At 32.8% G+C, this 24,650-nt stretch overlaps 3 protein-coding genes across 5 annotated transcripts; all 3 read right to left on the bottom strand.

Annotated features, from left to right (window-relative positions):
* Positions 1–584: 584 nt before the first annotated feature.
* On the bottom strand, positions 585–2,635 carry LOC123213314 (probable amidase At4g34880). 2 transcript variants are annotated; one of them, XM_044632718.1, is made up of 5 exons: positions 2,074–2,635; positions 1,753–1,967; positions 1,419–1,646; positions 1,141–1,339; positions 585–1,048 (listed from the first exon to the last, which is right to left on the bottom strand). In XM_044632718.1, exons 1-5 carry the CDS (start codon positions 2,599–2,601, stop codon positions 692–694), a joined length of 1,527 nt encoding a protein of 508 aa, XP_044488653.1. In that variant the 5' UTR covers positions 2,602–2,635; the 3' UTR covers positions 585–691. The 2 variants fall into 2 exon arrangements, with proteins under 2 accessions (XP_044488653.1, XP_044488652.1); XM_044632717.1 differs by having other exon boundaries at positions 1,419–1,658; positions 2,074–2,631.
* Positions 2,636–11,817: 9,182 nt separating this feature from the next.
* On the bottom strand, positions 11,818–13,885 carry LOC123213312 (probable amidase At4g34880). Its single transcript, XM_044632715.1, has 5 exons — positions 13,294–13,885; positions 12,932–13,146; positions 12,621–12,860; positions 12,335–12,533; positions 11,818–12,243 (listed from the first exon to the last, which is right to left on the bottom strand). Exons 1-5 carry the CDS (start codon positions 13,819–13,821, stop codon positions 11,878–11,880), a joined length of 1,548 nt encoding a protein of 515 aa, XP_044488650.1. The 5' UTR covers positions 13,822–13,885; the 3' UTR covers positions 11,818–11,877.
* Positions 13,886–17,512: 3,627 nt separating this feature from the next.
* LOC123213311 (probable amidase At4g34880) lies at positions 17,513–19,593 on the bottom strand. 2 transcript variants are annotated; one of them, XM_044632714.1, is made up of 5 exons: positions 19,002–19,593; positions 18,681–18,895; positions 18,347–18,574; positions 18,069–18,267; positions 17,513–17,976 (listed from the first exon to the last, which is right to left on the bottom strand). In XM_044632714.1, the coding sequence occupies exons 1-5, from the start codon at positions 19,527–19,529 to the stop codon at positions 17,620–17,622; spliced, it is 1,527 nt and encodes a 508-aa protein (XP_044488649.1). In that variant the 5' UTR covers positions 19,530–19,593; the 3' UTR covers positions 17,513–17,619. The 2 variants fall into 2 exon arrangements, with proteins under 2 accessions (XP_044488649.1, XP_044488648.1); XM_044632713.1 differs by having other exon boundaries at positions 18,347–18,586; positions 19,002–19,590.
* Between the last annotated feature and the right edge of the window lie 5,057 nt (positions 19,594–24,650).

Here is a 24,650-nt window from a genome sequence, read left to right as displayed (position 1 = left end):
TACAATCAAGTCCACTGTCACCTCAAAGATTATTCCCAACCCAAAATATGAACCCAACAAGCAATTTCTTTAGAAAAAAAGAAATCAATAAAATAACACTTATTTATATATTCAAAATAAAAATATATAATTTTATTAATTATAAAAATCATAATTTTTTTATTTTTTACTTAGTTTATATTTTTAAGATTTTTAATTTAATATTGTTTTAATTATCACCGTAGATTTCGATCTTAATTCTTATAAATTATGTTGATGAATTCGTTATTGTTGTAAATCATAAATTCTTTTTTAGACCAAAAGCCTTGTTCCACCAAAGGTTTGATGTAATTGTAAGTCCTTTCAGAAACCGAAGCATATTATGATTGTATCAGAATGTTACTCTTGAAAAAATTTGGTTGTTTTACTTGTAAATTGCCTTTCTCTCTGATTTAAATATAATCATTTGGAGTTTAGCATTATTTCTTAAAAATTGATCGACCTTGAACTGGCCTTTGCTTTGCCACTTCTTCCAGACCAACCAGCGGTGATATTTGTTGATGTCACAATTTCTTAAAGAATGACTTTTTTATCATCCTACCATATCTTCAAACGAGTTGAATTTATTTGATTAAATTGACTGAAAACAAAGCACAAAACAAATTACTGCCTCACAGAAGCAGAAGGGTATGTTTTCATGTCTTATAAAAGTTCATGGCTTGAATGAAGGAGGCTTCCTAATCTTGGTAGCCTGCTCAAAGCCATATGCGATCTCTATAAGCGATGGCTCTGAGCCCTTCAATCCCCCAAAGTAAATCCCAAAAGGAAAGCCATCATTACTATATCCAGCTGGGACAGTGATTCCTGGGAATCCACCGATCGCCAGAACAATAGCAATATAAACATCAGGAGTTATCACTGCATCTAGCTTCTCCTCTTTCATCAACTTCTCAAGACCATCTCTGGAAAGCTTTGTCAAGTTTGACAATGCTGCCTTCAATTTATAGTCAGTTCCATTTGTGGCCTGTGCTGCTTCAAGAAAACTTTGCCCATACTCCTTCGTGTTTTCCTGCATAGCCATTACCAGCTTCTCATCAGAAATTCATAGGAGTAAATCTAGAAAAATGTATATACAGAGGGAATCAATGATCACTATGTTACCAATTTTGAGAATTTCTTGTTGAATGCTATAACATCTTTCAGAGACCGAACGGGCGAAGCTTTTAATCCCTTGAGGTATGTATCCAAGGCCATCTTGAACTCAGTTAAAATTGCATACAATTCACCACTTTTATTTTGATCTAATATCTCATCAATGTTGGCTATTTCCAGGTTCTCCACCACAATTGCACCTTGTTCTCTTAACATCCATTCAACATATAATCAAATTATGTGAACAATAGTTTAAGACTAATTATTGAAACTGGTTGTTTTGGTACCTTAGCGTCTGAATGTGGCGCTCAAAAGCTTCAATAACTTCAGACGCGTTTGCAGTGCTAGAAAATGTATGTCTCACAATCCCCAGTCTCTTCCTTCTCAGTCCATCAGGTTTAAGAAATTGTTTGTAGCCACCGCGAGGGATGTACTTTGATGCTTCTCTGGTCGCTTTGTCATTATGATCAAAGCCTACAATGGCATCAAGAACATATACAGCATCCGCTACAGTCCTGCAAATAGGCCTGCTTGAAGCCAAAATGGCTTGAATCTAGCTTTTTCTAGGATAAATTTCATTGATTTCAATTGATAAATTTCATTGATTTCGATGTGACTTACCCAACAGTGTCTTGTCTTGGGGAGAGAGGGACGACTCCATCTCGGCTAGTGAGACCAATGGTGGGTTTGATTCCTACAACTGAGTTGGCGGCAGATGGACATAAGATCGAGCCATCAGTCTCAGTCGCTAGTGACACTGCTGCCATATTCGATGCCACTGATATCGCTGATCCACTACTTGACCCACAAGGTTCTGCCGACAGAAGATAAGGATTCTGCATACAGATTTAATCAATTTTATTAACAGATGATAAGATAAAATTTGGAAGTGAACACAATACAATATGCTAAGCGAAATTTGAGTCCTTCAATTCCACTCACTTTTCCTTGACCACTTCTAGCGCACCAGCCAGTGGGAGCATCTCTAATACCAGCCCACTCACTCATGCTCGCCTTTCCCAAAATAATAGCCCCAGATTTAATCAATTGGGTGACCACAAATGCGTCTCGTGGCACGATTGAGCCAAGCAGAGCAAATGAGCCAGCTGTGGTGTTCATCTTATCTTTGGTTGCTATGTTGTCCTTGAGCAAAATGGGAATGCCATGCAAACCAAGCTTTGACCTTGCATCTCCAGACTTACGTTCTTGATCAGCCTTTTCAGCCAACCGTAATGCATCTGGGTTCACCTCTATGACCCCTCTAAGTTTCTGGTTGAGCTTATGGATTTCTCCAAGGTAGAACTCAACTAATGTCCTTGATGTGAGTTGGTTTTGTTTGAAAGCTAGTTGGAGATCCTTAATGGTTGCTTCTTCTACTGAAAATGCATCACTAACAATGATGAGTAACCCAGATGATAATAGTGCTAGAAATACCAGAGAAAAGCTCAGATATGGTGCATTAGTCGCCATAATTTAGCTCTCTTAGCAAACTCAGTTTGTCCTCCTGTAGATAGATGGTTGTGGCCCGGTATTTTATAATTGGCGACCGCGTGAAGCTCGCACAGCGGTTTGCCATAAGCTCGGTGGGCGTCGACGTCTTGCGGGGCCATTTGGTCATTTGTCTCCATTGTCTTTATAGCCAAAGGCACTGTCACATCCAGATGGGACCTAACGCTCGCATATCCAAAAATTCCTAGGACGTAAGAAGGCCAAACACTTTGTCCCACCCTAGACATAGTGTGATTTCAATTCACACCCATCAACTTTTAAATATTTGAAATCCCACCTATAAACCAATTTATATTAAAAATTTTAGTTACGGTTAAAAAAATCATCATTTTAATAATAATATTAAAAAATATATATTTTATTTTATTTTTTCTCTAAATTTTAAAAACTAATAATTTTATTTTTATTTAAAGTTTTTTTATTTTAAAAAATTATATTTTCTCCTCAAAACCTAAGTTTTATTCTTTATCCCTCCAACCATCGACGATCACCTTTTTTCACTCTAAACCGTCATTGTCACTATTAGCATCTCTCTGACATAATTTGACAATAACAAAGACATGTTGATTTGTTTAAATAGATAAAAACGTATCTATTCATTTAGAATTGATGAAGATGGGTGTCTTTATTGATTCTTCAAGAATGAGTTACTAACGGAGACAAAGGTCTTTGTCTCTGACGAAGACAAAAGGAATAGTACGAAATAAGTTGCTGACAAAGAAGAAGGAAGAAAAGTCGATCAATGATTGCGAATGAATGAGTTATCGGAGAAATAGAGAAAAAACTATACGGGAAAATGACTAATTTTCAAATTTTGGATAAACTTGAGTTTTTAAAATTTTTTTAAATAATATTTTATTTTTAATTTTAATAAAATTGGATTCATATTTTAATTTTTAATTTTTTTAAAGTCGGCAAGTATAAACAGGTATTGCACGAACCCTCCGGTGGGACCAAGTCTTTTTGGCCACATAAAAAATATCTACACCAGCGACCAGTTTGCTCCCTCTGATTTCTCAAGCCTTCTCATGAAAGTTGGGCAATTTTAACAGTGGTTCTTTCAATTGATTGGACCTATTGTCGGGATCCGCGTCATAAGATTCCAGAAGACCTGGGTCATCGTGATGTGTAGTGTACAAATAATGTATAAATAGTGGAAAGGCCAAATAAGTTTGCCCCCTAAGGTATGGTGATATTTCAAACTTTCATCCTCTAATTTTTTAAAGGGATATTTCTTATCTAATTTTTAGCTTAATCTCAAACTCATATTCATGAGAGATGAAAAACCCAAACTCTCATCTATATCTAAACTTCTGTTAATTTTTTCTGTTAAAATGAGTAGTCAAATAGCTATTTTACTATTTATATTAAAAGTTATAAAGTTTATTACTTTTCATTCCCCTAAAATTTTAGAAACTAATATTTTACTTTTACCTAAAGTTTTTAAACTTTAAAAAGTAACATTTTCACCCCCAAACCTAGGGTTTCCATATTTTTTAAAACTTAACCGCCCCCCATAACTTTCAAAAAAAGCAGTTTCACCCTTACTCTTTAACTTCATCTTCCAGTGTCATCTTTGACCTCCTCCTTCTCCTGGTGCGACCATGGTAGTGTGATCTCTTAGTCGTATAACCTAGATGATGAAGAACGACGCTTCGTCGTTCATCGTGTCATCCAAACATGACGACGAAACGTCGTCCTTCATCTGTTCTTTTAGATCTGGACAACGAGGCAACGAAGGTTCGTCCTTCGTCATTCTTTATAGCTGGAGAAGGGAGATTGGTGGAAAACGTCAACAGTCGATGATGGCTGAAGAAAAAAGCAAACTCTATGGGTGAAATCTAAACTTTTCAAACTTGAAGGATGGGTTGAAGTGTTAGTTTTTAAAACCTAAAAAGGGAAATGATAAAATTTTAAAGTTTTAGAGTTTATAGGTAAAACAACAATTTTACCCATGTTTATAACTGAAAATCTAGACAGTAGTTTGGTCATGGGTCAGAGTTTAAGTTTTTGATTTCCTATGGATGTGACTTTAAAATTGGGCTAAAATTTGGGTGGAAAATAGTCTTTTTCCCTTTTAAAAAATTTAGATACTCACTCACAACCAAAATTTTTGTTAAAAATTTTAGTTAAGATTAGGGATAAAATTATTATTTACTAAAAAATTAAAGTTTTATCATATTTTTCTCTTCTATATTTAAAAACTTATATTTTCCTCAAACCCAAAGTTTAAAAAGTAAAAAAACCCCCTAAGATTTGTTTCTCTTTCTCCGACATCAATTTCCCTTTCCTTGGTCATCGGTCATCCTTCCTTCCCTCGTTATCTCTCCTTTGGTCTTGCTCCCTTGTCTCTTTGACCGTCTTCGATTAGAGATAAAAACAAATGATCTTCATCTAAGGCAAAGACGCATCGTCTTCATCTCTCTAACGAAGACCGATTACCTTTGTTTGAAAGATGAAGACCAATTATCTTCCTCTGAGAGGAAGACGATTAAGTCTTCATCTTCGATCGAAGATGATCGGAGAGATTAGGGAGAGAGATAAGGGGGGAAGGGAGGACGGTTGATGGTCAGGAAGAAGAAATCGGCGTTAAAGGAAGAGAAACAAATTTTAGGGGGGTTTTTGTCACTTTTTAAACTTTGAGTTGGGGGAAATATAAGTTTTTAAATATAGAAGAAGAAAATGCCATAAAACTTTAATTTTTCAATAAATAACAATTTTATCCCTAATCTTAACTAAAATTTTTAATGAAAATTTGATTGTAAGTGGGTGTTTAAATTTTTGAAAGTTAAATGGAGAAAGTTTTAGTTTCACTATACCTTGGGTGGGACATAGTCGTTTGGCCTACTGAAAATTACTATTCTTGTTAAAATTTCGCCTTCTTTAATTAGTCTCAATCCTCTTTTTCATTCATGAATTTCAAATCTCTTATCCCGGCTACATAACTTAAAATGACAAAAAAGAGAGATTCAGGTGACGCTTGCTTAGGATAATTTTGATGCATTATTTTTTATTATTATTATTTTATTTTTTAACATTTTATTATTAATAATAATGTATTTAATAATATAAAAAAAAATTATCATCAATATTAAAAAATTATATTAGTAATCTAAATTTTATTATAATTATATTATTATTTATTAATTTTTAAAAAAATAATAGTATTTTTAATTAATATAACAAATATCACAAAAATATTTTAAAATAATTATGTTTAAGGATATTTAAATAAATTATATATTAGTATGATTTTATTATATTTAATTAAATAAAATAATTATTTATATTTATCAAATTTTATTTAATATAATAATAATTTATACTTAATAATTTTTTAAATAATCCATTAAAAAATAACATAAATCAAACACTCCCTTAAAGGTTGCATCTTACTAGACCCAAATTTGTGGAGTGACTGCTTATAGGGTTTAGGGCTTCTAATTGCTTCTCGGTTCAAGACCATTTTAATGGGTTGTTCACACAAAAGCATTTTAATTATTAGAAGTCCCAAAAGCAACTTCTAAGTCCACCTAGTTGGTTTGGTGGTGATGTTTCTGATAGTATTTTTTGGTGGCACAAACAACAAGATTCTTGTCCTTGAAATAGAGAAAGATCGATGAGTTTTGTTGGAAATTTTGGAAGAGCTCACAAAGACCCTTCTTCTAGTGTCAAAATATCATATGAGAAATTGCACCAATAACCAAAAAGCAACAGCCTTGGTATACTGTAAGAAACTGTGCTACTTATAAAGTTTTTTGCAAAGAAATTTTAATTAAAGAGTGCCCATCGGGTGGTCTTAAGTTAGAATAATATATTAAATAAACAACCTTTATATACAAAAAAAAAAATTACACAAATTGATATGATATTAATGTAACAGATGCTTTTGACATGTGGCATCTGTCTCATCAATATCATATCATTTTGTATAATTTTTTTTGTATATATAGTATTACTATTTATTAAGAGTATTTATAGTGTTTACAAACAGGTAAACTTGCTTAATAACAGTGAAAATAAACTAAATTTTGGCCCTTCTCCTCGCACAACTCTTGGTTTATACCGCCGAGTGTGGGTGACATGGCAATTCTTTATAACAAATAGGACTTACAGGATTTGCCACCTTGTGCATGCCCTTGTTGGAGATTGCTGCAATTGATGCATGCAGAATATTTGTAATGAGTGGCACTGTTCTCCTAATTAATAAATCATTGTATAATTATATAATTTTAAATTAAAAATAAAAAAATATTAAATCATTTTATAATATACCATTTAAATACTCAAAATTAAGTATTTATAACATTATTCATTAGATAATTTAACTTTTCTTATTCGATATACATTAACCTATCCACATCATCATTAGAGAAGTAAAGTCTTTATGAAGGAAACTTACCCGTTTAACAGCTGAAGAAGTTATAGCATCGCAAATTTTCAATTATCCTTACGGTCAATCAAGATCATTTATTCAAATTTTAAGCTTAAAATACCTAAGGTCAATCAAGATCATGATAGAGAGAAATTTAAGAGTGTAACTTTGCTAACACTGTCATGTGGAGGCAGCATGGCGACAACACCGTCTTGGCTGGCAAGGCCAACCATTGGCTTAATTCCTACAACTGAGGTAACACTGGATGGGCATAAGATTATGCTAGAATGTCAATTGCTAGTGACAATTGCCGAATTTGTTGTTTCTGCTATTGATGATCCACTACTTGACCCGCAATATTTGTCATTTCTTCCAGACCAACGGTTGGCTTAATTCCTACAACTGAGGTAACACCGGATGGGCATAATATCAAATGCCAGCATTTGAGCACTCGCAATTAGATATGACAATTTTGGCTAAGCTTTAGAGGTCGTGACCCTCTTCGACCCTAATAGGAAAAGTATTTGCCGATAGGAACGAAAAAGAGAACAGAGACGAAGATGAAAAAAATTTCTGCAATCACAGACTGGGATACATATGTCCCTTCCCTGTCCGACCTTGTTTGCTCACCGCCAGCATCCTCATCTCTTTATATTAATATATTTACTTAAAATACTACCATATCTTTATAGTTTTAAATTATTTATGTTTTTGAAATTTATTTAGGTTCTTATTGTACAAATTAAAATAGTTAATATATTATATTTATGAGATTTGAAATAGTGGGTTGGTTTTAATTTTATTATTTAATATATTTATGTTATGTTTAAAGAGTTTAAGAAAAAAAATTTTCTTTACGGATATGGGGAATGATTTTTTTTATGGGGAAGGGATGCGAAATCATTTTCATCCCCATAATAAGGACAGAGATTGATATCTCTTGCCCTCCATCCCTCTCTATTGTCATCCCTACTCACAATGGTATCAGTGATACCATCTATGTTGGTTATGTTTAGATGGTCAACCACCTCCGCACCCTTGTGTCTTCACTTGCAGTAAAATCATGACACATAGAGTTATGCTTATTTGTTTGAGGCTACTCAGATTGTGGCAAATAATAATTGGTTAAAGTTGTTTGTGTTGCCACCTTAATGTCTGGATATGGTGCTCAAAAGCTGTATATTGATAAGAATCTAACCATTACTTTCTGATTTTACTGGACCAAAGAGATATTTGGGGCATTTTCGTTTAAATACTTTAATTTAAGGGTATTTATGCTTTAACCCCAAAATTTGGGGTAAATTAGTTTATTACCCCACTAAAAAGGGCATTTATTTAAATTTCCCTTTAAAAAATTTAGATACTCACTCACAACCAAAATTTTTGTTAAAAATTTTGGTTAAGATTAGGGATAAAACTATTATTTACTAAAAAATTAAAGTTTTATCATATTTTTCTCTTCTATATTTAAAAACTTATATTTTCCTCCAACCCAAAGTTTAAAAAGTAAAAAAACCCCCTAAGATTTGTTTCTCTTTCTCCGACATCAATTTCCCTTTCCTTGGTCATCGGTTATCCTTCCTTCCCTCGTTATCTCTCCTTTGGTCTTGCTCCCTTGTCTCTTTGACCGTCTTCGATTAGAGATAAAAACAAATGATCTTCATCTAAGACAAAGACGCGTCGTCTTCATCTCTCTAACGAAGACCGATTACCTTTGTTTGAAAGATGAAGACCAATTATCTTCCTCTGAGAGGAAGACGATTAAGTCTTCATCTTCGATCGAAGATGATCGGAGAGATTAGGGAGAGAGATCAGACGAGAGATAAGGGGGGAAGGGAGGACGGTTGATGGTCAGGAAGAAGAAATCGACATTAAAGGAAGAGAAACACATCCTATGGGGGTTTTTGTCACTTTTTAAACTTTGAGTTGGGAAAAATATAAGTTTTTAAATATAGAAGAAGAAAATGTCATAAAACTTTAATTTTTCAATAAATAACAATTTTACCCCTAACCTTAACTAAAATTTTTAATGAAAATTTGATTGTAAGTGGGTGTTTAAATTTTTGAAAGTTAAATGGAGAAAGTTTAGTTTCACTATACCTTGGGTGGGACATAGTCCTTTGGCCTACTGAAAATTACTATTCTTGTTAAAATTTCGCCTTCTTTAATTAGTCTCAATCCTCTTTTTCATTCATGAATTTCAAATCTCTTATCCCAGCTACATAACTTAAAATGACAAAAAAGAGAGATTCAGGTGACGTTTGCTTAGGATAATTTTGATGCATTATTTTTTATTATTATTATTTTATTTTTTAACATTTTATTATTAATAATAATGTATTTAATAATATAAAAAATGTTATCATCAATATTAAAAAATTATATTAGTAATCTAAATATTATTATAATTATATTATTATTTATTAATTTTTTAAAAAATAATAGTATTTTTAATTAATATAACAAATATCACAAAAATATTTTAAAATAATTATGTTTAAGGATATTTAAATAAATTATATATTAGTATTATTTTATTATATTTAATTAAATAAAATAATTATTTATATTTATCAAATTTTATTTAATATAATAATAATTTATACTTAATAATCTTTTAAATAATCTATTAAAAAATAACATAAATCAAACAGTCCCTTAAGGTTGCATCTTACTAGACCCCAATTTGTGGAGTGACTGCTTATAGGGTTTAGGGCTTCTAATTGCTTCTCGGTCCAAGGCCATTTGAATGGGTTGTTCACACAAAAGCATTTTAATTATTAGAAGTCCCAAAAGCAACTTCTGAGTCTACCTAGTTGGTGATGATGTTTCTGATGGTACTTTTTGGTGGCACAAACAATAAGATTCTTCTCCTTGAAATGGAGAAAGATAGGTGAGTTTTGTTGGAAATTTTGGAAGAGCACGCAAAGACCCTCCTTCTAGTGTCAAAATATCATATGAGAAATTGTAGCAATAAACAAAAGAGTAATACTATGTGTATTTATTTTTGATATATAATTTATATATACAGTGATGTGTCATGTAATTAAATATTTTTGACATGTGACATATGTCTCATCAATATCATATCATTTTGTATAATTTTTTTTTGTATATATAGTATTACTATTTATTAAGAGTATTTATAGTGTTTACAAACAGGTAAACTTGTTTAATAACAGTGAAAATAAACTAAATTTTGGCCCTTCTCCTCGCACAACTCTTGGTTTATACCGCCGAGTGTGGGTGACATGGCAATTCTTTATAACAAATAGGACTTACAGGATTTGCCACCTTGTGCATGCCCTTGTTGGAGATTGCTGCAATTGATGCATGCAGAATATTTGTAATGAGTGGCACTGTTCTCCTAATTAATAAATCATTGTATAATTATATAATTTTAAATTAAAAATAAAAAAATATTAAATCATTTTATAATATACCATTTAAATACTCAAAATTAAGTATTTATAACATTATTCATTAGATAATTTAACTTTTCTTATTTGATATATATTAACCTATCCACATCATCATTAGAGAAGTAAAGTCTTTATGAAGGAAACTTACCCGTTTAACAGCTGAAGAAGTTATAGCATCGCAAATTTTCAATTATCCTTACGGTCAATCAAGATCATTTATTCAAATTTTAAGCTTAAAATACCTAAAGTCAATCAAGATCATGATAGAGAGAAATTTAAGAGTGTAACTTTGCTAACACTGTCATGTGGAGGCAGCATGGCGACAACACCGTCTTGGCTGGCAAGGCCAACCGTTGGCTTAATTCCTACAACTGAGGTAACACTGGATGGGCATAAGATTATGCTAGAATGTCAATTGCTAGTGACAATTGCCGAACTTGTTGTTTCTGCTATTGATGATCCACTACTTGACCCGCAATATTTGTCATTTCTTCCAGACCAACGGTTGGCTTAATTCCTACAACTGAGGTAACACCGGATGGGCATAATATCAAATGCCAGCATTTGAGCACTCGCAATTAGATATGACAATTTTGGCTAAGCTTTAGAGGTCGTGACCCTCTTCGACCCTAATAGGAAAAGTATTTGCCGATAGGAACGAAAAAGAGAACAGAGACGAAGATGAAAAAAATTTCTGTAATCACAGACTGGGATACATATGTCCCTTCCCTGTCCGACCTTGTTTGCTCACCGCCAGCATCCTCATCTCTTTATATTAATATATTTACTTAAAATACTACCATATCTTTATAGTTTTAAATTATTTATGTTTTTGAAATTTATTTAGGTTCTTATTGTACAAATTAAAATAGTTAATATATTATATTTATGAGATTTGAAATAGTGGGTTGGTTTTAATTTTATTATTTAATATATTTATGTTGTGTTTAAAGAGTATAAGAAAAAAAATTTTCTTTGCGAATACGGGGAAGGATTTTTTTTATGGGGAAGGGATGCGAAATCATTTTCATCCCCATAATAAGGACAGAGATTGATATCTCTTGCTCTCCATCCCTCTCTATTGTCATCCCTACTTACAATGGTATCAGTGATACCATCTATGTTGGTTATGTTTAGATGGTCAACCACCTCCGCACCCTTGTGTCTTCACTTGCAGTAAAATCATGACACATAGAGTTATGCTTATTTGTTTGAGGCTACTCAGATTGTGGCAAATAATAATTGGTTAAAGTTGTTTGTGTTGCCACCTTAATGTCTGGATATGGTGCTCAAAAGCTGTATATTGATAAGAATCTAACCATTACTTTCTGATTTTACTGGACCAAATACTTTAGCCTAGACCTGAAGGACCCAAGGGCATTTACCTGATAAAATACCTAATAAAATTTATTGCATTGGATTGGATCCTACAGGTCCAAGTTACACAGAATCATTTTTGAACGAAGGAGGCTTCCTAATCTTGGTAGCCTGCTCAAAGCCATAAGCAATCTCTATAAGCGTTGGCTCTGAGCCCTTCAATCCCCCAAAGTAAATCCCAAAAGGAAAGCCATTATTACCATATCCAGCTGGGACAGTGATGCCTGGGAATCCACCGATTGCCAGAAATCTTTTAATATAAACAGCAGGAGTAATCACTGCATCTAGCTTCTCCTCTTTCATCAACTTCTCAAAACCATCTCTGGAAAGTTTTTTCAAGTTTAACAATGCTGCTTTCAATTTATCGTCAGCTCCATTTGTGGCCTGTGCTGCTTCAAGAAGACTTTGCCCATATTTCTTGGTGTTTTCCTGCATAGCCATTACTAGCTTCTTATCAGAAATTCGTAGATTCAATATATAAAAATGTATTAACAGAGGGAATCTATGATCACTATGTTACCAATTTTGAGAATTTCTTGTTGAATGCTATAACTTCTTTCAAGGACCGAACTGGGGAAGCTTTTAATCCCTTGAGGTATGTATTCAAGGCCATCTTGAACTCGGCTAAGATTGCATATATTTCACCACTTCTACTTGGATCTAATATCTCATCAATGTTGGCTATTTCCAGGTTGTCCACCACAACTGCACCTTGTTCTCTTAACATCCATTCAACAAATAATCAAATTATGTAAAAACTAGTTTAAGACTACTCAGCTTGTAACAAACAGTAGTTGTGTTGCTACCTTAGAGTCTGAATATGGTGCTCAAAAGCTTCAATAACTTGAGACGAGTTTGCAGTGCTAGAAAATGTATGCCTCACTGTCCCCAATCTCTTCCCTTTCAGTCCGTCAGGTTTAAGAAATTGTTTGTAGCCACCTCGAGGGATGTACCTTGATGCTTCTCTGGTCGCTTTGTCATTATGATCAAAGCCTACAATGGCATCAAGAACATAAACAGCATCCGCCACAGTCCTGCACATAGGCCTGCTTGAAGCCAACATGGCATGAGTCTTGCTTGATGTTGTATAAATTTCATTGATTTCAATGTGGCTTACCCAACAGTATCTTGTCTTGGGGAGATAGGGACGACTCCATCTCGGCTAGTGAGACCAATGGTGGGTTTGATTCCTACAACTGAGTTGGCAGCAGATGGGCATAAGATCGAGCCATCAGTCTCAGTCCCTAGTGACACTGCTACCTTGTTTGATGCCACTGATATTGCTGATCCACTACTTGACCCACAAGGTTCTGCCGACAGAAGATAAGGATTCTGCATACAGATTTTATTAATTTTATGAAATGTCTGCGTACAGATTTTATCAATTTTGTTAACAAGAGTCAGAAGATAAGATAAAATTTGGAAGTGAAAACAATAACATATGCTAAGTAAAATTTGAGGTTCTCCAGTTCCACTCACCTTTCCTTGGCCACTTCTAGCGCACCAGCCTTGGGGAGCATCTCTAAGACCAGCCCACTCACTCATGCTAGCCTTTCCCAATATAATAGCCCCAGCTTTAATCAATTTGGTGGCCACAAATGCGTCTCGTGGCACGATTGAGCCAAGCAGAGCAAATGAGCCAGCTGTGGTGTTCATCTTATCTTTGGTTGCTATGTTGTCCTTGAGCAAAATGGGAATGCCATGCAAACCAAGCTTTGACCTTGCAGCTCCAGACTTACGTTCTTGATCAGCCTTTTCAGCCAACCGTAATGCATCCGGGTTCACCTCTATGACCCCTCTAAGTTTCTGGTTGAGCTTATGGATTTCTCCAAGGTAGAACTCAACTAATGTACTTGATGTGAGTTGGTTTTGTTTGAAAGCTAGTTGAAGATCCTTAATGGTTGCTTCTTCTATTGAAAATGCATCACTAACAATGAAGAGTAACCCAGATGATAATAGTGCTAGAAATACCAGAGAAAAGCTGAGATATGTTGCATTGGTCGCCATAATTTAGCACTCTTAGCGAACTCAGTTTGTCCTCCTGTAGATAATGGTTGTGGCCCTGTTTTTTATAATGGCCAACAGCATGAAGCTCGCACGGTGGTCTTGCACATGCTCGGTTGGCGTCGACATCTTGCGGGACCGTTCTGTCGTTTGCCTCCAGTGTCTTTATAGCCAATGTTTTACACGACGAAAGGAAAAAGGCAAAACAGTACGATTGGTTACCAGTGGCAATGCATGTAATGCCAAAAGGCAGGCCTCCACGGTCATATCCAGATGGGGCTCTAATGCTTGGAAATCCATAGAATCCAGGGGAAAAGAAATATCTACACCAGCAGTCACTAGCTTGTTCTCTCCAATTTCTCAAGCCTTCTCTTGAAAGTTTTGACAACTTTAACAATGGTTCTTTCATTTGATTGGATCTATTGTCAAGATCCGCATCAAAAGATTCCAGAAGACTTTGTTCCTCAAGGGTGTAAATACTTTAAATTATTTTTTTAAGATCATACTTCTTTGAGAAGTCTCAATCTTTCAATTAAGAATATTTTATTAATTTAAATAACAAAAAAGAAATATTTCAAATATAAAAATAATGGTTAAATAAAATATTCTATTTTAACCACACGTGAAAAATTTTATAATAAATGAGCTAAAAAGCTTGATAAATAGGAAATCTTTTGCAACAACCTTTACTTTTGCAAAATATACAAATATTCACACTATTTTCAAAATTCAAATTATTAATAAAATATGTTGTATTTAAAACTTTCACTACCCCTAGTAATTGTTTATGTATTGTGCTATATCTTTTAGAACAATCATGTGCAGAGTGCATTATTATTAACAAAAAAAAGTAATATTATATATATTTATTTTAAATATATAAATAGGTATATATTTATACATCATCATATAATTAGATATTATTTTATTTTTAATTTAAAATTTTTTAATTATATAATGACATACATTAAATATGTACTTATTTATATATTTAAAGTAAGTACGTATAATTTTTTATCAAAAAAATTAGTCTCAAACCATTATAATTTAAAGGCCAAAAGACTTATTCCTGCTCAAGATTTAATTTATTGTTAAACTTTCATCCATTAAATTTTGAAAATTCAAATACTCAATTATTAAAGTTAATAAAATATGTTTGTTTTAATGGTATAATTGTCATTTAACCAATAATATTAAAAAAAATAAAATTTTATCTTATTTTTCTACCTTAATTTTAAAAACTAACAATTTTCTCTAACAAAAGTTTTAAAAAGTTATCTTTTTCCCCTTTGAATTTTATTTTTTTTCCCTTCCTTCTCTAACAACCTTTTCCATCTCCGACTGACGTCGTCTTCCCACCTATCTTCTTCTTTGACACTCTCTCCCTCTCTTGGTGCTCTTCCTAAAGAATGGTGGCCAAAGTCGAAGATGAATCGAAGCATGGGTCACACACTTTGTCAATTTATCAACCCATGCTTCGATTCATCTTCGACTTCGGCCACCATTTTCTAGGGAGAGCACCAAGAGAGGGAGAGAGTGTCGAAAAAGAAGATGGGTGGGAAAATGAAGTTGGCAGAAGACGGGGAAGGTTGCTGAAGAAGGAAGGAAAAAGAACGAAACCTTAGAAAAGAAAATGAAATTTTTCAAAATTTAAGTAAGGAAAAATTGTTAGTTTTAAGAATTTAGGTGGAGAAATGAGATAATTTTTTTTTTAATATTACAGGTTAAATGATATTCATATATTTAAAACTAACGAATTTTGTTAATTTTAATAATTAACAGGTGCGTATTTAGATTTTCAAAATTTAATAGATGAAAGTTTGATAATAAATTAAACCTTGGCCAGAAACAAGTCTTTTGGCCCAATGTAAATACCTATATAAAATCACGTTTTTGGAATCATCCATATCAAAATTTATCATTTAATATAACTTTGAGCAAATCTTTATTCTCATCACTTTTTGGCATTAATTAATTACTATATAATTCATATAAAAATAAAAAATAAAAAAAACCCTCTTCACCAGTTCTAGTAGCCAAGGGAAATATGTCTAATCTAGTGGACATCCCAAGCATAGGTAGAATAGGGAAAATTTGTTGTACCATGTAAGTTCCAACACTATTACAACATGGGTTACATACACGCTAATAAAGTAAGTTGAGTTATTTAAACATGGGTAAGTGGAGTTTTTGCATGCAGGGTTGAGTTATCTGCACATCATATTTGACATGAGTTCTCTACATGTCAAACAGGAGTCTAGGTTCCAATGATAGTTGCTAGGACATCAAGTAGATGTTGGATCAAAATTTCCACATTACTAGTCAACTTGCCAAAGGTTACATCTAACTTATGAAGTGATTGTTTGTAGGTTTTAAAAGTTAAGGTTTAAGGTTTCTAATTGTTTCTAGGTTCATGACCACTCGAATTGGTAAATAAGCATCTTAGTTACTACAAGTAGCCATTTCAATATAGCTGGATGCACATTCTCAGTCCACCCAGTTGGCGGTGGTATTTTTGATGTTATTTTTTGTGGCACAGACAATAAGAATGTCACCTTCGAAAGAGTAAAAGATGAGTTTTGCTGGAAATTTTGGAAGAGCTTGCAAAGTCCTTCCTTCTAGTGTCAAAATATTGATACCAAAAATTGCACCCATAAAAAATATACAATAGTCAACTATGAATTTGAGTTAATTTAAATTATGAATTCGAAATGAATTAAGTTATAAATTTGAACTACTTATTTAAGCTATACATTCGAACTGAACTTGAGTTAAATCGAGACAAACACTGTCTAAATCAAGTTTGCATTAATCTAAAAAACGAGCTAAATCTTTTAAATTAAATTTAAATCAAACAAATTTAAATCGAACTGAACTGAGTTGGGACAACTTTCAATATCAAGTCAGCTCAAATCGAATCCAACCTTAATCTAGTACTTGACCCATAATGTCGATAGATTATAAGAATTTTGCACACAAAATTTGTCGATCAAATTCGATTTTTAATAAAATTATACTATATATATAAACAAATTTTATTTTATATATATATATATGTGTGTGTGTGTGTGTGTGTGTGTGTGTGTGTTTATTTATTTATTTATATCTTTCATTTCATGTAATATCACCTCAAAGATTATTCCCAACCCAAAATATGAACCCTATAAGCAATTTCTTTAAAAAAAAGAAATCAATAAAATAACATTTATTTATATATTTAAAATAGATATATATATAATTTTATTAATTATAAAAATCATAAATTTTTTTCATTTTTTACTTAGTTTATATTTTTAAGATTTTTAATTTAATATTGCTTTAATTATCACTGCAGATTTCCATCTTAATTCTTATAAATTATGTTGATGAATTTGTTATTGTCATAAATCATAAATCTTTTTTTAGACCAAAAGATTGTTCCCACCAAAGGTTTGATGTAATTTCAAGTCCTTTCAGAAACCGAAGCATATTATGATTGTATCAGAATGTTACTCTTGAAAAATTTTGGTTGTTTTACTTGTAAATTACCTTTCTCTCTGATTTAAATATAATCATTTGGAGTTTAACATTATTTCTTAAAAATTGATCGACCTTAAACTGGCCTTGGCTTTGCCACTTCTTCCAGACCAACCAGCGGTGATATTTGTTGATGTCACAATTTCTTAAAGAATGACTTTTCTATCATCCTACCATATATTCAAACGAGTTGAATTTATTTGATGAAATTGACTGAAAACAAAGCGCAAAACAAATTACTGCCTCACAGAAGCAGAAGGGTATGTTTTCATGTCTTGTAGAAGTTCATGGCTTGAATGAAGGAGGCTTCCTAATCTTGGTAGCCTGCTCAAAGCCATATGTGATCTCTATAAGCGATGGCTCTGAGCCCTTCAATCCCCCAAAGTAAATCCCAAAAGGAAAGCCATCATTACTATATCCAGCTGGGACAGTGATTCCTGGGAATCCACCGATCGCCAGAACAATAGCAATATAAACATCAGGAGTTATCACTGCATCTAGCTTCTCCTCTTTCATCAACTTCTCAAGACCATCTCTGGAAAGCTTTGTCAAGTTTGACAATGCTGCCTTCAATTTATAGTCAGTTCCATTTGTGGCCTGTGCTGCTTCAAGAAAACTTTGCCCATACTCCTTCGTGTTTTCCTGCATAGCCATTACCAGCTTCTCATCAGAAATTCATAGGAGTAAATCTAGAAAAATGTATATACAGAGGGAATCAATGATCACTATGTTACCAATTTTGAGAATTTCTTGTTGAATGCTATAACATCTTTCAGAGACCGAACGGGCGAAGCTTTTAATCCCTTGAGGTATGTATCCAAGGCCATCTTGAACTCAGTTAAAATTGCATACAATTCACCACTTTTATTTTGATCTAATATCTCATCAATGTTGGCTATTTCCAGGTTCTCCACCACAATTGCACCTTGTTCTCTTAACATCCATTCAACATATAATCAAATTATGTGAACAATAGTTTAAGACTAATTATTGAAACTGGTTGTTTTGGTACCTTAGCGTCTGAATGTGGCGCTCAAAAGCTTCAATAACTTCAGACGCGTTTGCAGTGCTAGAAAATGTAAGTCTCACAATCCCCAGTCTCTTCCTTTTCAGTCCATCAGGTTTAAGAAATTGTTTGTAGCCACCGCGAGGGATGTACTTTGATGCTTCTCTGGTCGCTTTGTCATTATGATCAAAGCCTACAATGGCATCAAGAACATATACAGCATCCGCTACAGTCCTGCAAATAGGCCTGCTTGAAGCCAAAATGGCTTGAATCTAGCTTGTTCTAGGATAAATTTCATTGATTTCAATTGATAAATTTCATTGATTTCGATGTGACTTACCCAACAGTGTCTTGTCTTGGGGAGAGAGGGACGACTCCATCTCGGCTAGTGAGACCAATGGTGGGTTTGATTCCTACAACTGAGTTGGCGGCAGATGGACATAAGATCGAGCCATCAGTCTCAGTCCCTAGCGACACTGCTGCCATATTCGATGCCACTGATATCGCTGATCCACTACTTGACCCACAAGGTTCTGCCGACAGAAGATAAGGATTCTGCATACAGATTTAATCAATTTTGTTAACAGATGATAAGATAAAATTTGGAAGTGAACACCATACAATATGCTAAGTGAAATTTGAGTCCTTCAATTCCACTCACTTTTCCTTGACCACTTCTAGCGCACCAGCCAGTGGGAGCATCTCTAATACCAGCCCACTCACTCATGCTAGCCTTTCCCAAAATAATAGCCCCAGCTTTAATCAATTTGGTGGCCACAAATGCGTCTCGTGGCACGATTGAGCCAAGCAGAGCAAATGAGCCAGCTGTGGTGTTCATCTTATCTTTGGTTGCTATGTTGTCCTTGAGCAAAATGGGAATGCCATGCAAACCAAGCTTTGACCTTGCAGCTCCAGACTTACGTTCTTGATCAGCCTTTTCAGCCAACCGTAATGCATCTGGGTTCACCTCTATGACCCCTCTAAGTTTCTGGTTGAGCTTATGGATTTCTCCAAGGTAGAACTCAACTAATGTACTTGATGTGAGTTGGTTTTGTTTGAAAGCTAGTTGAAGATCCTTAATGGTTGCTTCTTCTATTGAAAATGCATCACTAACAATGATGAGTAACCCAGATGATAATAGTGCTAGAAATACCAGAGAAAAGCTGAGATATGTTGCATTGGTCGCCATAATTTAGCACTCTTAGCGAACTCAGTTTGTCCTCCTGTAGATAATGGTTGTGGCCCGGTATTTTATAATTGGCGACCGCGTGAAGCTCGCACAGCGGTTTTGCCATATGCTCGGTGGGCGTCGACATCTTGCGGGGCCATTTGGTCATTTGCCTCCATTATCTTTATAGCCAAAGGCACTGTCACATCCAGATGGGACCTAGCGCTCGCACATCCACAAATTCCTAAGGACATAAGAGGGCCAAAAACTTTGTCCCACCCAAGACATACTGTGATTTCAATTCACACCCACCAACTTTTAAAAATTTAAAATTCCACCTATAAACCAATTTATATTAAAAATTTTAGTTACGATTAAAAAAATTATTATTTTAATAATATTATTAAAATATATTTTTTTATTATATTTTTTCTCTAAATTTTAAAAATTATTATTTTTATTTTTATTTAAAGTTTTCTAATTTTAAAAAATTATATTTTTTCCTCAAAATCTAAGTTTTTTTCTTTATTCTTCCAACCATCGACAACCGCTCTTTTTTACCCTAAACCGTCATCATCATTATTAGCATCTCTCTAACATAATTTGAAAATAACAAAGATATATTGATTCATTTAAATAGAAAAAAATGTATCCATTCATTTAAACTTGATAAAGATGAGTGTCTTTGTCAATTCTTCAAGAATGAGTTGCTAACGAAGATAAGGGTTTTTGTCTCTGACGAAGACAAAAGAGATAAAAGGAAATAAGTTGCTGACAAAGAAGAAAAAAGAAAAGTCAATCAATGGTTGTGAATGAAAAAGTTATCAGAGAAAAAGAGAAAAAACTAATGGGAAAATGACTAATTTTCAAATTTGGATAAACTTGAGTTTTTTAAGTTTTTTTAAATAATAATTTTATTTTTAATTTTAATAAAATTGGATTCGTATTTTAAATTTTGTAAAGCCGGCAAGTATAAACGGGAATACACGAACCCTCCGGTGGGACAAAGTCTTTTTGGCCACATAAAAAATATCTACACCAGCGACCAGTTTGCTCCCTCTGATTTCTCAAGCCTTCTCATGAAAGTTGGACAATTTTAACAGTGATTCTTTCATTTGATTGGACCTGTTGTCGGGATCCGCGTCATAAGATTCCAGAAGGCCTGGGTCATCGTGATGTGTAGTGTACAAATAATGTATAAATAATGGAAAGGCCAATTTTATTTGCCCCCTAAGGTATGGTGATATTTCAAACTTTCATCTTCTAATTTTTAAAAGGGACATTTTTTATCTAATTTTTAACTTAATCTCAAACTCACATCTACAAGAGATAAAAAAAACCCAAACTCTCATTTATATCTAAACTTTTGTTAATTTTTCTGTTAAAAAGAGGGGTAAAATAGTTGTTTTACTATTTATATTAAAAGTTACAAAGTTTATCATTTTTCGCTCTCCTAAGGTTTTAAAAACTAATATTTTACCTTTACCTAAAATTTTTAAACTTTAAAAAGTAACATTTTCACACCCAAACCTAGGGTTTTTATATTTTTTAAAACTCAGTCACCCCCCATAACTTTCAAAAAAAACAGTTTCACTCTCACTCTTCAACTTCATCTTCCAATGTCATCTTTGACCTCTTCCTTCTCTCAATGCAACAACGATAGTGCGATCTCTTTGTCGTATAACCTAGATGACAAATAACAATATTTCGTCGCTTGTCATGTCATCTAGACACGACGACGAAGCGTCGTCTTTTGTCTATTCTTTTAGATCTGGACGACGAGGCAACGACAGTTCGTCCTTCATCATCCTTTATGGCCAGAGAAAGGAGATTGGTGGAAAACGTCAGCCGTCGGTGGTGGCCGAAAAAAGAAGCAAACTCTAGGGGTGAAATCTAAACTTTTCAAACTTGAAAGATAGGTTGAAGTGTTAGTTTTTAAAACCTAAAAAGGAAAAATGATAAAATTTTAAAGTTTTAAAGTTTATAGGTAAAACAACAATTTTACCTCTGTCTATATCTAAAAATCTAGACAGTAGTTTGATCATGGATGAGAGTTTAAGTTTTTCATCTCCTGTGAGTGTGACTTTGAAATTGGTCTAAAATTTGGATAGGAAATAGTCTTTTTCCCTTTTAAAAAATTTAGATACTCACTCACAACCAAAATTTTTATTAAAAATTTTAGTTAAGATTAAGGATAAAACTATTATTTACTAAAAAATTAAAGTTTTATCATATTTTTCTCCTTTATATTTAAAAACTTACATTTTCCCCCAACCCAAAGTTCAAAAAGTGACAAAAACCCCCTAAAATTTGTTTTTCTTTCTCCGACATCAATTTCTCCTTCCCTGGCCGTCGACCATCCTACTTTCCCTCCTTATCTCTCCTCTGGTCTCTCTCCCTTATTTGTCTGACCGTCTTCCATCAGAGATAAAAACAAATGATCTTCGTTTAAGACAAAAACGCGTCATCTTCATCTCTCTAACGAAGACCGATTACCTTTGTCTGAGAGATGAAGACCAATTATCTTCCTCTAAGAGGAAGACAATTAAGTCTTCATCTCCAATCAAAGATGATCAAAGAGACAAGGGAGAGAGATCAGGGGAGAGATAAAGGGGGAAGGGAGGATGGTTGATTGTCGAGAAGAAGAAATCAACGTTGAAGGAAAAGAAACAAATCCTAGGGGGTTTTTGTCACTTTTTAAACTTTAAATTGGGGGGAAATATAAGTTTTTAAATATAGAAGAAGAAAATGTGATAAAACTTTAATTTTTTAATAAATAACGATTTTACCTCTAATCTTAACTAAAATTTTTAATGAAAATTTAATTATGAGTAGGTGTTTAAATTTTTATAGATGATGAAAGTTTGAGATTTTCCCATACCTTGGGTGGGACATAGTCTTTTGGCCTAAAGGAAATTATTATTCTTATTAAAATTTCGCCTTCTTTAATTATCGCAATCCTCTTTTTCATTCATGAATTTCAAATCTCTTATCCCAGCTACATAACTTAAAATGACCCAAAAAAAGAGATTCAGGTGACGTTTTCTTAGGATAATTTTGATGCATTATTTTTTATTATTATTATTTTATTTTTTAATATTTTATTAATAATAATAATATATTTAATAATATAAAAAATAATTTTATCATCAACATTAAAAAATTATATTAGTAATATAAGTTTTATTATAATTATATTATTATTTATTAATTTTTTAAAAAATAATAATATTTTTAATTAATATAACAAATATCATAAAAATATTTTAAAATAATTATGTTTAAAGATATTTAAATAAATTATATATTAGTATTATTTTATTATATTTAATTAAATAGAATAATTATTTATATTTATCAAATTTTATTTAATATAATAATAATTTATACTAAATAATCTTTTAAATAATCCATTAAAAAATAACATAAATCAAACATTCCCTTAAGGTTGCATCTTACTAGACCCAAATTTGTGGAGTGACTGCGTATAGGATTTAGGGCTGCTAATTGCTTCTCGGTCCAAGGCTATTTGAATGGGTTGTTCACACAAAAGCATTTTAATTATTAGAAGTCCCAAAAGCAACTTCTGGAGTCTACCTAGTTGGTGATGATGTTTCTGATGGTACTTTTTGGTGGCACAAACAATAAGATTCTTCTCCTTGAAATGGAGAAAGATAGATGAGTTTTCTTGGAAATTTTGGAAGAGCACGCAAAGACCCTTCTTCTAGTGTCAAAATATCAAATGAGAAATTGCAGTAATAAACAAAAGAGTAATGTTATGTGTATCTATTTTTGATATATAATTTATATATACAGTGATGTATCATCATATAATTAGATAATTTTAAAACATGTGTCATCATATGATAAAGAAATATTCAATCACATGATGATACCTCATCTGTGTATATAAATTATATACCAAAAATAGATACACATAATTTTATTATAAACAAAAAGCAACAGCCTTGGTATACTGTAAGAAACTGTGTTACTTATAAAGTTTTTTTGCAACGAAATTATAATTAAAGGATGACCATAGGGTGGTCTTAAGTTAGAATAATATATTAAATGAACAATTTTTATATACAAATTGATAAGATATTAATGTGACAGATGCTTTTGACATGTGGCATCTATCATATCAATACATATCATTTGTGTAATTTTTTTTTGTATATATAATATTATTATTTATGAAAAATATCTATAATGTTTACGAACAAGTAAACCTGTTTAATGATAGTGAAAATGAACTAAATTTTGGCCCTTCTCCTTACACAACTCTTGGTTTATATCGCCGCCGAGTGTGGGTGACATGGCAATTCTTTATAACAAATAGGGCTTACAGGATTTGCCACCTTGTGCATGCCCTTGTTGGAGATTGCTGCAATTGATGCATGCAGAGAGATTTATAAAGAGGGACTGTGTTCTCCTTATTAATAAATCATCATATAATTATATAATTTTAAATTAAAAATAAAATAATATTAAATTATTTTATAATACATCATTTAAATACTTAAAATTGAGTATTTATAATATTATTCATTAGATAATCTAACTTTTGTTATTGGATATACATTAACTTATCTACATCATCATTAGAGAAGTGAAGTCTTTCTACAGGAAGCTTACCTGTCTAACAGTAGCATCGACCCTGAAGAAGTTATAGCATTGCAAATTTTCAATTATTCTTATTTTAAAAAAAAAAACTTTCAAGCTTAAAATACCTAAGGTCAATCAAGATCATGATGGAGAAAAATTTAAGAGTATCACTTTGCTAACACTGTCGTGTGGAGGCAGCATGGCGACAACACCGTCTTGGCTGGCAAGGCCAACGGTTGGCTTAATTCCTACAACTGAGGTAACACTGGATGGGCATAAGATTATGCTAGAATGTCAACTGCTGGTGACAATTGTCGTATTTGTTGTTTCTGCTATTGATGACCCACTACTTGACCCGCAATATTTGTCATTTCTTCCAGACCAACGGTTGGCTTAATTCCAACAACTGAGGTAACACTGGATGGGCATAAGATTAAATTGACCTTTGCTTAGCCATTTCTTCCAGACCAACCAGCGGGAATATTTGTCGATATCACAATTTCTTAAAGAAACTTTTTATCATCCTACGATATC

The sequence above is a fragment of the Mangifera indica genome, chromosome 4 (genome assembly GCF_011075055.1).
Source record: "Mangifera indica cultivar Alphonso chromosome 4, CATAS_Mindica_2.1, whole genome shotgun sequence".
NCBI classification, from domain to species: Eukaryota; Viridiplantae; Streptophyta; class Magnoliopsida; order Sapindales; family Anacardiaceae; genus Mangifera; species Mangifera indica.
This window is presented reverse-complemented; position numbering and strand designations above follow the sequence as displayed.